The sequence below is a fragment of the Tachysurus vachellii genome, chromosome 6 (genome assembly GCF_030014155.1).
Source record: "Tachysurus vachellii isolate PV-2020 chromosome 6, HZAU_Pvac_v1, whole genome shotgun sequence".
Lineage (NCBI taxonomy): Eukaryota > Metazoa > Chordata > Actinopteri > Siluriformes > Bagridae > Tachysurus > Tachysurus vachellii.
Window position 1 is genome coordinate 17,032,323 of NC_083465.1, and position 12,434 is coordinate 17,044,756.

The 12,434-nt window shown below is 42.3% G+C and overlaps 1 protein-coding gene across 1 annotated transcript; it reads right to left on the minus strand.

Moving 5' to 3' along the window:
* Positions 1–974: 974 nt before the first annotated feature.
* Positions 975–6,421, minus strand: eef1a1a (eukaryotic translation elongation factor 1 alpha 1a). The gene is made up of 8 exons (XM_060872613.1): positions 6,328–6,421; positions 3,748–3,929; positions 3,457–3,636; positions 2,965–3,261; positions 2,683–2,833; positions 2,306–2,562; positions 1,921–2,155; positions 975–1,731 (listed from the first exon to the last, which is right to left on the minus strand). The coding sequence occupies exons 2-8, from the start codon at positions 3,889–3,891 to the stop codon at positions 1,607–1,609; spliced, it is 1,389 nt and encodes a 462-aa protein (XP_060728596.1). The 5' UTR covers positions 3,892–3,929; positions 6,328–6,421; the 3' UTR covers positions 975–1,606.
* Between the last annotated feature and the right edge of the window lie 6,013 nt (positions 6,422–12,434).

A 12,434-nucleotide genomic window follows, 5' to 3' on the forward strand; every position in this document is an offset into this window, starting at 1 on the left:
TGGGATTATTCCTTCCTTCTCCCCTGATGTAACTTTTTTAATGTATTTTTACACATCATATCCTAGAATAGTCAAGCAGATCTTTAGCCTCTATCTCCTCTCCACAGCAGATTTCTGGACACCAATATAAAAAATGTGATTGCTTTTATATGGTTATGAAAAGTGTAACACTTCTACTCCTCCTTAAATAATGAAAAAATTGCCACGACGATAAATGCATATAAATATAACTAACGCTTTCATCTTTGTGGGTTACGCAGCCTTCTTATGTTGCATGAGCAGGAATTCCAAAAGATGCTGGCTTGTGGGAAAGACATGATAGCCTCTACTACAGGACCTAAGTTGTGAGCCTGGCATATTTATTTATATTATTAATTCAAAACAAAACGAACTAAATAACTAACTAAATAACTAAGTAAAAACAATGAAATTTAATGCCTAAAAACATTACATCGTAATTATGACAATGTCTCTAAGAGCTGACACTTTCACATTAAACATAATATTCATTCGAAAAAAGTGTAGCATTTTTTTTAAAATATGGCCAAGTTTGCTTGCCATTTGAGACCATTTCATATAAAAAAGAGTCTAGCGTGTAATTAATTATAATAAAGAGATGCTCAGTCTGCTAAGTCTGAGGATGCACCATTGTTAATAAGGTGGTTGTGGCTCATTTTCAGTTACCCAACAGAGATAAACATAAAACCGTTCATCACTACAATAAACAAACAAACAAATCTGCAAATAGAAAAATGTGAAAAAATGTGTGAATCAGAAGTAATCTTTTTGAAAAATTCTGATCTGACTGTCATTACTTTATCTGTTTTTTTTTTTGTTTTTTTTTTTGGTAATCAAAATATTTTTGATCATTAATATTTTGCATAAAACAACACCTTTAATAACCTTATCACCACTGTTCATTTAAGTGAAACCATTCTGAAATGTTCATTTCAAAGAAAAGGGACTCAAAAATATATGATTGCAGAACCTTTAATATGGCCGGATTTATCTGAATATTCAGAACAGTAAGGTGCAGAAGCTAAAGCCAATTAAAGTTTATAAGTGCCTGTGCAAAGTCAGCTTTATGACAAGTGCTTTAAGTGCTTGAAAAGTGCCCACTATGGTCTGATCTGGAAAGGTTGATTATTTTACAATTTCTTTAAAGCTTAAATAGACATAAAGACTAAGCAGTAACATAATTAAGTTACTAAGAGCAGCAAAACCTAAAACATACTAATCTACAAACACTAAAAGCAAGACAACAATATAAGAAGCAGACTAAAACTGCACTCCAGAGTAGGAGAGGTCATGTCAACATTTCTTCTCCAAAATGGTAATTTCGCATAATAGTGTGAAGTCATAACCCAAATAAATAGATAACATTCCAAATAGTTACAAGCTAATATTACAAATATCTCACATGATATAGATTTAAATGAAACAACATTTGATTTTATATTTAGTTTTTTTTCCTTCTGATACTTTTTCGGTGCATTGGAACGATTAACCAATCTATGATTATGGAGTTTAAGCAGTTAATTGGATATCGTGGGGTGACCTCTGTTCTGTTGTATGCGACACTGGAGTTGGCAGTCGAACACAAAATTCATTTGGCCTTCTGGGCTTTCTGAGCAGACTTGGTGACCTTTCCACCAGTCAAAGCCTTCTTTTCGACTCCCTTGATCACTCCAACTGCCACAGTCTGACGCATGTCACGCACTGCAAAGCGACCTGAAATGTAAACACAGCATATCTGACAATTTTCCCTTATTAAACTGAGCAGAATTCTTACCAATACAACAGCATCAATATCCCACAACAAATTCCAATCATGTTCACAAGATTCGGATGATTATTAAACAGTATTATATAGCTTTTGACTGGAATATATCACAACAGCACAAATGGCCAGGCACTCACCAAGAGGTGGATACTCCGAGAAGCTCTCCACACACATGGGTTTTCCAGGGATCATGTCCACAATGGCGGCATCTCCAGACTTGAGGTTCTTGGGATTATCCTCAAGTTTCTTTCCAGAGCGGCGGTCAATCTTCTCCTTGAGCTCAGCAAACTTGCAGGCAATATGTGCAGTATGGCAGTCCAGCACTGGAGCATAACCTGCACTGATCTGCCCTGGGTGGTTCAGGATGATCACCTGATACAAAGAACTGCGTCAGTCACTGTGACAATCTGCAACTCAGTTATGCAAAACATTACACCATTTTCAAAAAGTGTATTGAACATGCAAATATATTTATTTTGTATATCTTTAAAGAGGATTAGCAGCACTAGAATTTGAACATACTTGAGCAGTGAAGCTGGATGCCTCCTGGGGTGGATCATTTTTACTATCACCAGCAACATTCCCACGACGGATATCCTTCACTGAGACGTTTTTAACATTGAAGCCCACATTGTCCCCTGGCAGTGCTTCAGACAGAGCCTCGTGGTGCATCTCAACAGACTTTACCTCAGTAGTTAAATTAACAGGTGCAAAGGTCACCACCATTCCTGGCTTCAGAATGCCAGTCTCCACACGACCCACAGGGACAGTCCCAATACCTAATGAAAAAAATTATATACAGCTACATTAATTGTTTTAAATGAAAGATGATAAGTAACAATTAACACTATGGATATTATTTTGATTGGTAAAAAATGCTGTCTTGCATAAAGCATCACCTCCAATCTTGTAGACATCCTGCAGAGGCAGACGAAGTGGCTTATCAGTGGGACGAGTTGGAGGCTGGATGGCATCAAGCGCCTCCAGTAGAGTAGTTCCTGATACGCTGCCATCCTTACGGGTAATCTTCCAGCCCTTAAACCAAGTCATCTACAGAAATGACAGACACATAGCAATATAAGTCTTATAGTTACCATAAAAATGAATAATGAATCAAGAATCCTCAAAGGATTTGTCAAAATTATTGGGCAGTTTATTGTCAGTTATGATGTCACTCTTACATTGGGGCTGGCCTCCAACATGTTATCCCCATTCCAACCAGAAATGGGGACAAATGCCACGGTTTCAGGGTTGTAGCCAATCTTCTTAATGTAGGTGCTAACTTCTTTTACAATTTCCTCATAACGCTTTTGGCTGTAGTTTGGCTCAGTCGAGTCCATCTTATTAACACCTACAATGAGCTGTTTAACACCAAGCGTATATGCCAGGAGAGCATGCTCTCTGGTTTGACCATTCTTTGAGATCCCAGCTTCAAACTCACCGACACCAGCTGCCACTATGAGGACAGCACAATCTGCCTGAAATACAAAAGTAGAAAAAACATGAAGCACTGTAAAAACTCTGACTTCCAATATGCAAACATGAAGCCTTGCTCCACACAAAGACATGCCCTTCCTATTAACTATATCATCACATTTTATTAGGCTATGGTTAGCTTAAAGCAAGTAAACCAGAGAGTAATTATTAATAATGTATTTTTCCGAAGGACTGACCTGAGAGGTGCCAGTAATCATGTTTTTGATGAAGTCTCTATGTCCAGGAGCATCAATGATTGTGACATAGTACTTGCTGGTCTCAAATTTCCACAGAGAAATGTCAATGGTAATACCACGCTCCCGCTCTGCCTTCAGCTTATCCAACACCCAGGCGTACTTAAAGGACCCCTTACCCATCTAAAACAGTTCAGACCATAATGTAAGAACATGTCTGGACAAACAGTCTTGTATTTACATTTGAAATGGTTTTGTTGCAAGGCTTTAAATGTAAAGGTCAAAAAGTTCTACCTCGGCAGCTTCTTTCTCAAACTTCTCAATGGTTCTCTTGTCGATGCCACCACACTTGTAGATGAGGTGGCCAGTCGTAGTGGACTTGCCAGAGTCAACATGGCCAATAACCACAATGTTGATGTGGAGCTTCTCCTTTCCCATGACTGGTTATACTGAATGTGCCAATAGAGCTATGAGGCCTGCACCATACCACACATGCCACACATGCCACACACATGGCCAAAATTGTTGGTACCCTTCCATTAAAAAAATAAAAACCCACAATGCTCACTGAAATAACTTGAAACTGAGAAAAAATATAATAAATAAAAAGTTAATATTAAGAATTGACTAATAAAAATCAGACAGAATTGTGATTCAACAGAAGCATGATACAAAAATGATGGTACCCTTAACTTAATATTTTGATGCACAACCTTATAAGCCAATCACTGCAATCAAGCATTGCATCAACCATGGTGGAGGAGCTGATGTGACTTCCAAAAAAGCTCCAGTTTTGTCCCATCAGTCCAAAAGACATTCTCCCAGATGCTTTGTGGTTTGTCAATATGCATTTTGGCAAATTCCAGTCTCGCTTTTATATGACTTGCTTTCAACATTGGAGTCATCCTTGGTCGTCTTCTATTAAGTCCACTTAATGCACAGTGACAGATGGTGAGATCTGACACTTGACCTTGGAGTTCTAATCTCTTTGGAAGTTGTCTGAGCTCTTTGGTTACCATTCGTATGAGCTGTCTCTTCAATCTGTCATCAATTTTTCTCGTGGCCACGTCCAGGGAGGTTGGCTTCAGTCCTACAGTATGGACCTTATAATTCTGAATAATATGTGCAACTTTAGTCACAGATGTTTTGTCTATAAATTTCACTCTAATCGCCTGAGACAACTCTCTCTTTAACTTTCTGTGGTCCATGTTCAGGTTCACACCATGATACCAGACAGCACAGTGACTATTTTTCACCCTTTAAATAGGCAGACTGAATGATTACAAGTTTGAAGACACCTGTGATGCTAATTACAGGACACACTTTAGTTTAACATGTCCCAAAGTCAAGTTATAAATTATCTGTAATCTTTTCCGGGGGTACCATCATTTTTGTCCAGGCCAGTTTCATTAGTTTTTTAAATGCTTCTATTGAACCACAATTCAGAAGCAATGTCTGAAGTCAAATTTTAGAAAATATTTACTTAGATTTACTTTTGTCTTTAAATATATAGGTGTATAAACAAATAAAAGTATTTAAATACTTTTAAGTAATTTCAGTGACCATTGTTGTTTTTTTTTGTTTCTTTTATAAAAGGGTACCAACAATTTTTTCCATGTGTGAACATTGGAAAAGAAAAAAACACAAAAGTCATAAATAATTTGATATTACAGTGAAATGTTTTGAGCTCAGCTATTGCGTAGGCTGAGGAAGTATACTTTGAGGAAGATTGTGCTTTTATGTCTAGCTGCATTCAAAGCACCCTCAACACTTTCACCTACAGCATAGTGTGCAGCACCATGGACAAGGGCAGAAGCAGAACACACACTAACTGCTTATTTTGCAATCCATTTCAGCAACTTTATGAAACTGAATTGTGGATTGATTTGTGTCGACTAGTAAATGGCAACCTGAATCCCTCAAGTTTCTGTTTTGTTTTCTTTTTCCCTTAACATGTAACATTACTATATTTCTCTAGCACAACCACGAGCAAGATACCCAACACCAAACCGACATGCAACAAGATGCAAATAGGCCCTTCCACCTCCAGTCTCTCATCATTATGCTCACGCACCCTGTTCTGCTCTGGCCATTTGCAAATTTTTCTGGAGTTGTATAGCTTAGCTCAGGAGCACCAGGCTGATGCAACTGCATGAGTTTCCTTTCTTCAGGACATCTCATACCAACAGTCAAGCAGACCTCCATTTTGTAAGCAGCACTCTGAGCAGCCATTTGAGATTAAAAAGGAGCTACCAAAATGTATAGTTACAGTACAATCAATTCTAGACCCTATACTGTCTATCAAGACTGAAAAAGCTGTAATATTTCCCATTCATACCCCATTAGGTATTTATGTCACATTTAGTCATTAGGAACTGGTTATGCTATATGGTTTGATGCAGAATAGTATATTTACGTAGGTTTCAGAATAAATAATTGATGCTGACATACTAAATTTCACCCTAAACCTTAACACAGGTGCCAATCTTTCTCATGTTACCTAACAATTGTTTAACATCGTTACCCAATAACCTTGAGAGTTTATTACAGCTTGGGTGATAAACAAATAACTACAAATGACAACAAACAACAACAAACTAACAAATAACTATAAATGAATACAGATCTGGAATGTTCTACCACACACACAGAGGTCAGTGACATGTCTGGGAGATTTAACAGCACAAGCTCCTCACTGCAGCCGCCGCCATGTTCCCTCATCACACACACACTGGCTCTAACGCGACGTCTAATCCCTCACAGCATCACTCACTCACACTCCGCTAAACATTCTACATCATCGTAATTTGACTTACATAATGATACAGAGTTGCTCCTGCCTCTAGTGTGTATGTACTGGAGGAGATACTGTACCTGCGCTGTAGGGATCCGGTGCTGCTGCGTCTCACACACTGACACACTGACGCGCTCAGAGCTGCTTTATATTGCGCTACAGCGCGACTGCGCACTTCCGCGCTATAACACTCAGCTGACACTTGCTTCTAAAGGGTTTTTGGTCGATTTCACCTTTATTCTATTCGATAAACAGCAACAACTGTTACACAATAAATAGCATCGCTAGGAATAAATACAGATTTATCACATTTTGCTGTGTGCGCTGTTTAATACACACTGTAGCGCCATTCAGGACAAACACTTCATAAAGGGGAGTTTGACATAGTTCGGGAATTTCTCTTGTGCATTCTAACAACGATAAGACAATATATACAAGAAGACTATATATTTGCAAACACAAAGAAATTACAAACACTACATATTTTTCTTTCCCAGGTGGTGATTACCATCAAGGGTGCATGTTTCCTACCTTGTGTGTGTTGACCTAAAAATATAATGTAATATTAATACAAAATTATATTACATTAATATAATATTAAATATTATAAAATATTCACGTAATGCACATTATATGCTTATGTGGTTCTACCTCAAAATGTTACCACAAAGTTGAAATGACATAACAATATGTCTTTGCTGTAACAATACAATTTCCCTTCGTTCTATCTAAAGGGGGGGGGGGGTTGCAGGCACGGTGGCTTAGTGGTTAGCACATTCGCCTCACACCTCCAGGGTTGGGGGTTCGATTCCCGCCTCCACCTTGTGTGTGTGGAGTTTGCATGTTCTCCCCGTGCCTCGGGGGTTTCCTCTGGGTACTCTGGTTTCCTCCCCAGGTCCAAAGACATGCATGGTAGGTTGATTGGCATCTCTGGAAAATTGTCCGAAGTGTGTGATTGCGTGAGTGAATGAGAGTGTGTGTGTGTGCCCTGCGATTGGTTGGCACCCTGTCCAGGGTGTATCCTGCCTTGATGCCCGATGACGCCTGAGGCACAGGCTCCCCGTGACCCGAGAATAGTTTGGATAAGCGGTAGAAAATGAATGAATGAATGAATGAATGAATGTATCTAAAAGGCTCAAACCTGTCCTGCAATGACAATGTCCCTATGCACAAAACAAGGCACATAAAGATGTGGTTTGTCAAGGTTGGAATGGTAGAACTTAAGAGGCCTGTACAGAGCCCTGACCTCAAGCCAACTGAACTGAACACAAAGTGTATCTCAAACCTCCTTGTCTGACCTCATAAATGCAAAGCCAAATTTGAAACTATCTCTAAAATGGGATGCTCATCAAGCATAGATGGGTGATGTTGATGGGTCCAAATATTACTGGACATTTAGTGAACCTTTAATTAACTTTTAGTGTAGAATTTCTTATGGTCCAGTAATGTACCTTCAATTGTTTACAATTGTTTAAAACTGAAATGAATTGAATATGCTTGTGTAAAATGTATGACACTATAACTAATCATCCTCAAACTGAAGTGCCTAAATGAAAAGAGAAGCCTGCAATCATTCAAAAAAGAAAGCAGGATGACCTGAAAGCAGCAGGAGCAACAGAGAACACAGAGAACAATAAGCAATTTAGTTCCCTGTCGGGGTTTCAGTTCCTACACCTCATGCAAAACTCATCTGCTATAAAAGCAGAGTGAGTTCACTGGGGCATTTAGAAAAATCTGAACTCTTCTGGAACAAAAATATAACTGAGAAAAAGAAGGAGGGAAGACTAGGATATGGGGCTCTGACTCTGCCAAAGCTGCTGGTGCATTTCAGGCCATTGAAGGAAACATTAATGGAGCAATGTACTGGGATACAACCCCTGGCAAAAAGTATGGAATCACCCCTCTCAGAAGATGTTCATTCAAATGTTTAATTGCGTAGAAAAAAAAACAAGCACATATATGTAGTCAATTACAACTGTTTTTACAGATCAAACAGAGGAAAAAAATATGGGATCACACAAATCTGAGGAAAATTATATGGAATCACCATGCACTTTGCATTTCTAAAACAAACACCTGTATCTGATTACAACTGCTAATTAGTCTGCAGTTAAAAAAGAGTGCTTGCACACATTAGTGATGTGTTGATCCAAGATGATTGACATGGCAAAGGAGAAACAATGGAGAGGATTATCAAACTTCTCGAAGAAGGTAAATCTTCACGGAATGTTGCAAAAGATGTTGGTTGTTCCCAGTCAGCTGTGTCTAAAATCTGGACCAAGTACAAATCAAATGGAAAGGTTGTAAAAGGGAAGCGTACTGGTAGACCAAGAAAGACATCAAAGCGCCAAGACAGAAAACTTAAAGCAATATGCCTTGAAAACAGAAAATGCACAACAAAACAAATGAGGAACAAATGGCAGAAAGTGGAGTCAATGTCTGTGACCGGACTGTAAGAAATCGCCTAAAAGAAATGGGATTTACATACAGAAAAGCCAAACGAAAACCATCATTAACATCTAAACAGAAAAAAACAAGGTTTCAGTGGGCTAAAGAAAGACAATCTTGGACTGTGGATGACTGGATGAGAGTTATATTCAGTGATGAATCACGAATCTGCATTGGGGCAGTTTGATGATGCTGGAACTTTTGTTTGGTGCCGTTCCAACGAAATTTATAAAGACAACTGCCTGAAGAAAACATGCAAATTTCCACAATCATTAATGATATGGGGTTGTATGTCAGGTAAAGGTATGGGAGAGATGACAGTCATTACATCGTCTATAAATGCACAAGTTTATGTTGAGATTTTGGACACTTTTCTTATTCCATCAATTTAAAGGATGTTTGGTGATGGTAGCATCATTTTTCAGGATGATAATGCATCGTGTCATAGGGCAAAATCTGTGAAAACATTCCTACAGGAAAGACATATAATGTCAATGGCATGGCCTGCAAATAGTCCGGACCTCAGTCCAATTGAAAATCTGTGGTGGAAATTAAAGAAAATGGTCCACGACAAGGCTCCAACCTGCAAAGCTGATCTGGCAACTGCAATAAGACAAAGCTGGAGACAGATTGATGAAGTATACCGTTTGTCATTAGTTAAATCCATGCCACAGAGAATTGAAGCTGTTATAAAAGCCAGAGGTGGTGCAACAAAGTACTAGTAGTGTTTTTATTTGATGATTCCATATAATTGTCCTCAGATTTGTGATTCCATATTTTTTTCCTGTTTGATCTGTAAAAACAGTTGTAATTGACTATAGTTATCTTTCTTTGTTTTTTTTTAAGTGTTTTATACAGCCAGAAGTTTGGATTGTTGAGTGAAAATTGTTTTGTGGCATATATGTGCTTGTGTTTTTTTTCTACACAATTAAACATTTGAATGAACATCTTCTGAGAGGGGTGATTCCATACTTTTTGCCAGGGGTTGTATATTAAAGGAGTAATATATAAATAAACCCCTCCTTGAACCGCCACCTTATTGTGGTGGAGAGGTTTGCGTGCCTGAATGATCCTAGAAGCTATGTTGTCTGGGGCTTTCTGCCCCTGGTAGGGTCTCCCAAGGCAAACAGGTCCTGGGTGACGGGCCAGATAAACAGCAGTTCAAAACCCCTTATGAAGAAAGATAAAGCAAGGTCCGTGACGTTGCCCGGTATGGCGCAACCGGGGCCCCACCCTGGAGCCAGGCCTGGGGTTGGGGCTAGCATGCGAGTGCCTGGTGGCCAGGTCTTACCCCACGGGGCCCGGCCGGGCTCAGCCCGAAGGAGTGACGTGGGGCCGATCTCCTGTGGGCCCACCACCTGCAAGAGAAACCGTAAGGGGCTGGTGCAATGTGGATTGGGTGGCAGTCAAAGGCGGGAGCCTAGGCGACCCAATCCCGGACACGGAATCTGGCTCTAGGGACAGGAAATGTCACCTCGCTGGGGGAAGGAGCCTGAGCTGGTGCGGGAGGTTGCGAGATACCTACTAGATATAGTTGGGCTCGCCTCCACGCACGGCTTGGGCTCTGGAACCCAACTCCTCGAGAGAGGCTGGGCTCTCTACTACTCTGGAGTTGCCTCAGGACACCCTAGGTCAGAAGTCGATGATCGACTTTGTGGTTGTTTCATCTGACCTCCGGCCGTATGTCTTGGACACTCGGGTAAAGAGAGGGTCGGAGCTGTCAACTGATCACCACCTGGTGGTGAGTTGAATCCGATGGCCGGGGAGGAAGTTGGACAGACTTGGCAGACCCAAACGTACTGTGAGGGTCTGCTGGGAACGTTTGGCAGAGTCTCCGGTCAGAGAGATCTTCAACTCCGACCTCCGGCAGAGCTTCAACCAGATCCCGAGGGAGGTTGGAGACATTGAGTCTGAGTGGACCATGTTCTCCACCACCATTGTCGACGCGGTCGCATAAAGCTGTGGCCGTAAGGTCTCCGGTGCCTGTCGTGGCGGCAATCCCCGAACCAGGTGGTGGACCCCCGGAAGTAAGGGATGCCGTCAAGCTGAAGAAGGAGTCCTATCGAGCCTGGTTGGCTCGGAGGACTCCGGAGGCAGCTGATAGGTACTGGAGGGCCAAGCAAGCTTCAGTCCGGGTGGTTGCAGAGGCAAAAACACGGGTCTGGGAGGAGTTCGGTGAGGCCATGGAGAAGGACTATCGGTTGGCCTCGAAGAAATTCTGGCAAACTGTCCGGTGCCTCAGGAGGGGGAAGCAGTGCCCTGCTCACACTGGGAGTGGGAATCTGCTGACTTTGACTGGGGACATTCTCGGACGGTGGAAGGAGTACTTTGAGGATCTCCTCAACCCCATCGACATGACTTCCACTGAGGAAGCAGAGGCAGAGGGCTCAGTTGAGGACTCGTCGATACCCGAAGCTGAGGTCACTGAGGTGGTTGAGAAGCTCCTCAGTGGCAAGGCACCGGGGTGGATGAGATCCGCCCTGAGTACCTCAAGTCTCTGGATGTTGTGGGGCTGTCTTGGTTGACACGCCTCTGCAACATCGTGTGGCGGCCGGGGACAGTGCCTCTGGACTGGCAGACTGGGGTGGTGGTCCCTCTGCTTAAGAAGGGGGACCAGAGGGTGTGTTCCAACTACAGGGGGATCACACTCCTCAGCCTCCCCGGAAAAGTCTATGCCAGGGTACTGGAGAGGAGAATTCGGCCGATAGTCAAACCTCGGATTCAGGAGGAACAATGTGGGATTTCGTCTCTGCATTTTGCAGATGATGTTGTCCTGTTGGTTTCTTCAAATCAGGACCTTCAGCGTGCACTGGGACGGTTTGCAGCCGAGTGTGAAGCGGCGGGGATGAGAATCAGCACCTCCAAGTCCGAGGCCATGGTTCTCAGTCGGAAAAGGGTGGCTTGCCCCCTTCAGGTTGGTGGAAAGCTCCTGCCTCAAGTGGAGGAGTTTAAGTATCTTGGGGTCTTGTTCACGAGTGAGGGAAGGATGGAGTGGGAGATTGACAGGCGGATTGGTGTATCTTCTGCAGTGATGCAGTCGATATACAGGTCTGTTGTGGTGAAGAAAGAGCTGAGCCGCAAGGCGAAGGTCTCTATTTACCAGTCGATCTACGTTCCTACCCTCACCTATGGTCATGAGCTTTGGGTCATTACCGAAAGGACAAGATCCCAGATACAGGCAGCCGAAATGAGTTTCCGCCGCAGGGTGGCTGGGCGCTCCCTTAGAGATAGGGTGAGGAGCTCGGTCACTCGGGAGGAGCTCAGGGTAGAGCCGCTGCTTCTCCACATCGAGAGGAGTCAGCTGAGGTGGCTCGGGCATCTGTTCCGGATGCCTCCTGGACGCCTCCCTGGGGAGGCGTTCCGGGCATATCCAACCGGGAGGAGGCCCCGGGGAAGACCTAGGACACGCTGGAGGGACTATGTCTCTCGGCTGGCCTGGGAACGCCTCGGCATTCCCCCGGAGGAGCTGGAGGAAGTGTCTGGAGAGAGGGAAGTCTGGGTGTCCCTGCTCAGACTGCTGCCCCCGCGACCCGGCCCCGGATAAGCGGTAGAAGATGGATGGATGGATGGATGGATATATAAATAAACAACTCAAGACTTGTTTCAAGTCAAGGGATTTGCATAACAATCTCCTCACTTTATTCATGGAGAATTTTTAAACTGAGTTCATTAATAGGACCCTCTTAAATTTGAGGAATTTAAGACAATTTGCCAAAATGAATTCTTTAAAATTTAACCA

Bases quoted from the DNA above. Each gene is read 5' to 3' on its own strand.
- eef1a1a (XM_060872613.1), bottom strand. From the start codon at position 3,891: ATGGGAAAGGAGAAGCTCCACATCAACATTGTGGTTATTGGCCATGTT. The intron at 3,262-3,456 runs GTCAGTCCTTCG...TTTGTATTTCAG, and splicing joins TGATTACTGGCACCTCTCAG to GCAGATTGTGCTGTCCTCAT. The intron at 1,732-1,920 runs GTGAGTGCCTGG...TTTACATTTCAG, and splicing joins CTCGGAGTATCCACCTCTTG to GTCGCTTTGCAGTGCGTGAC.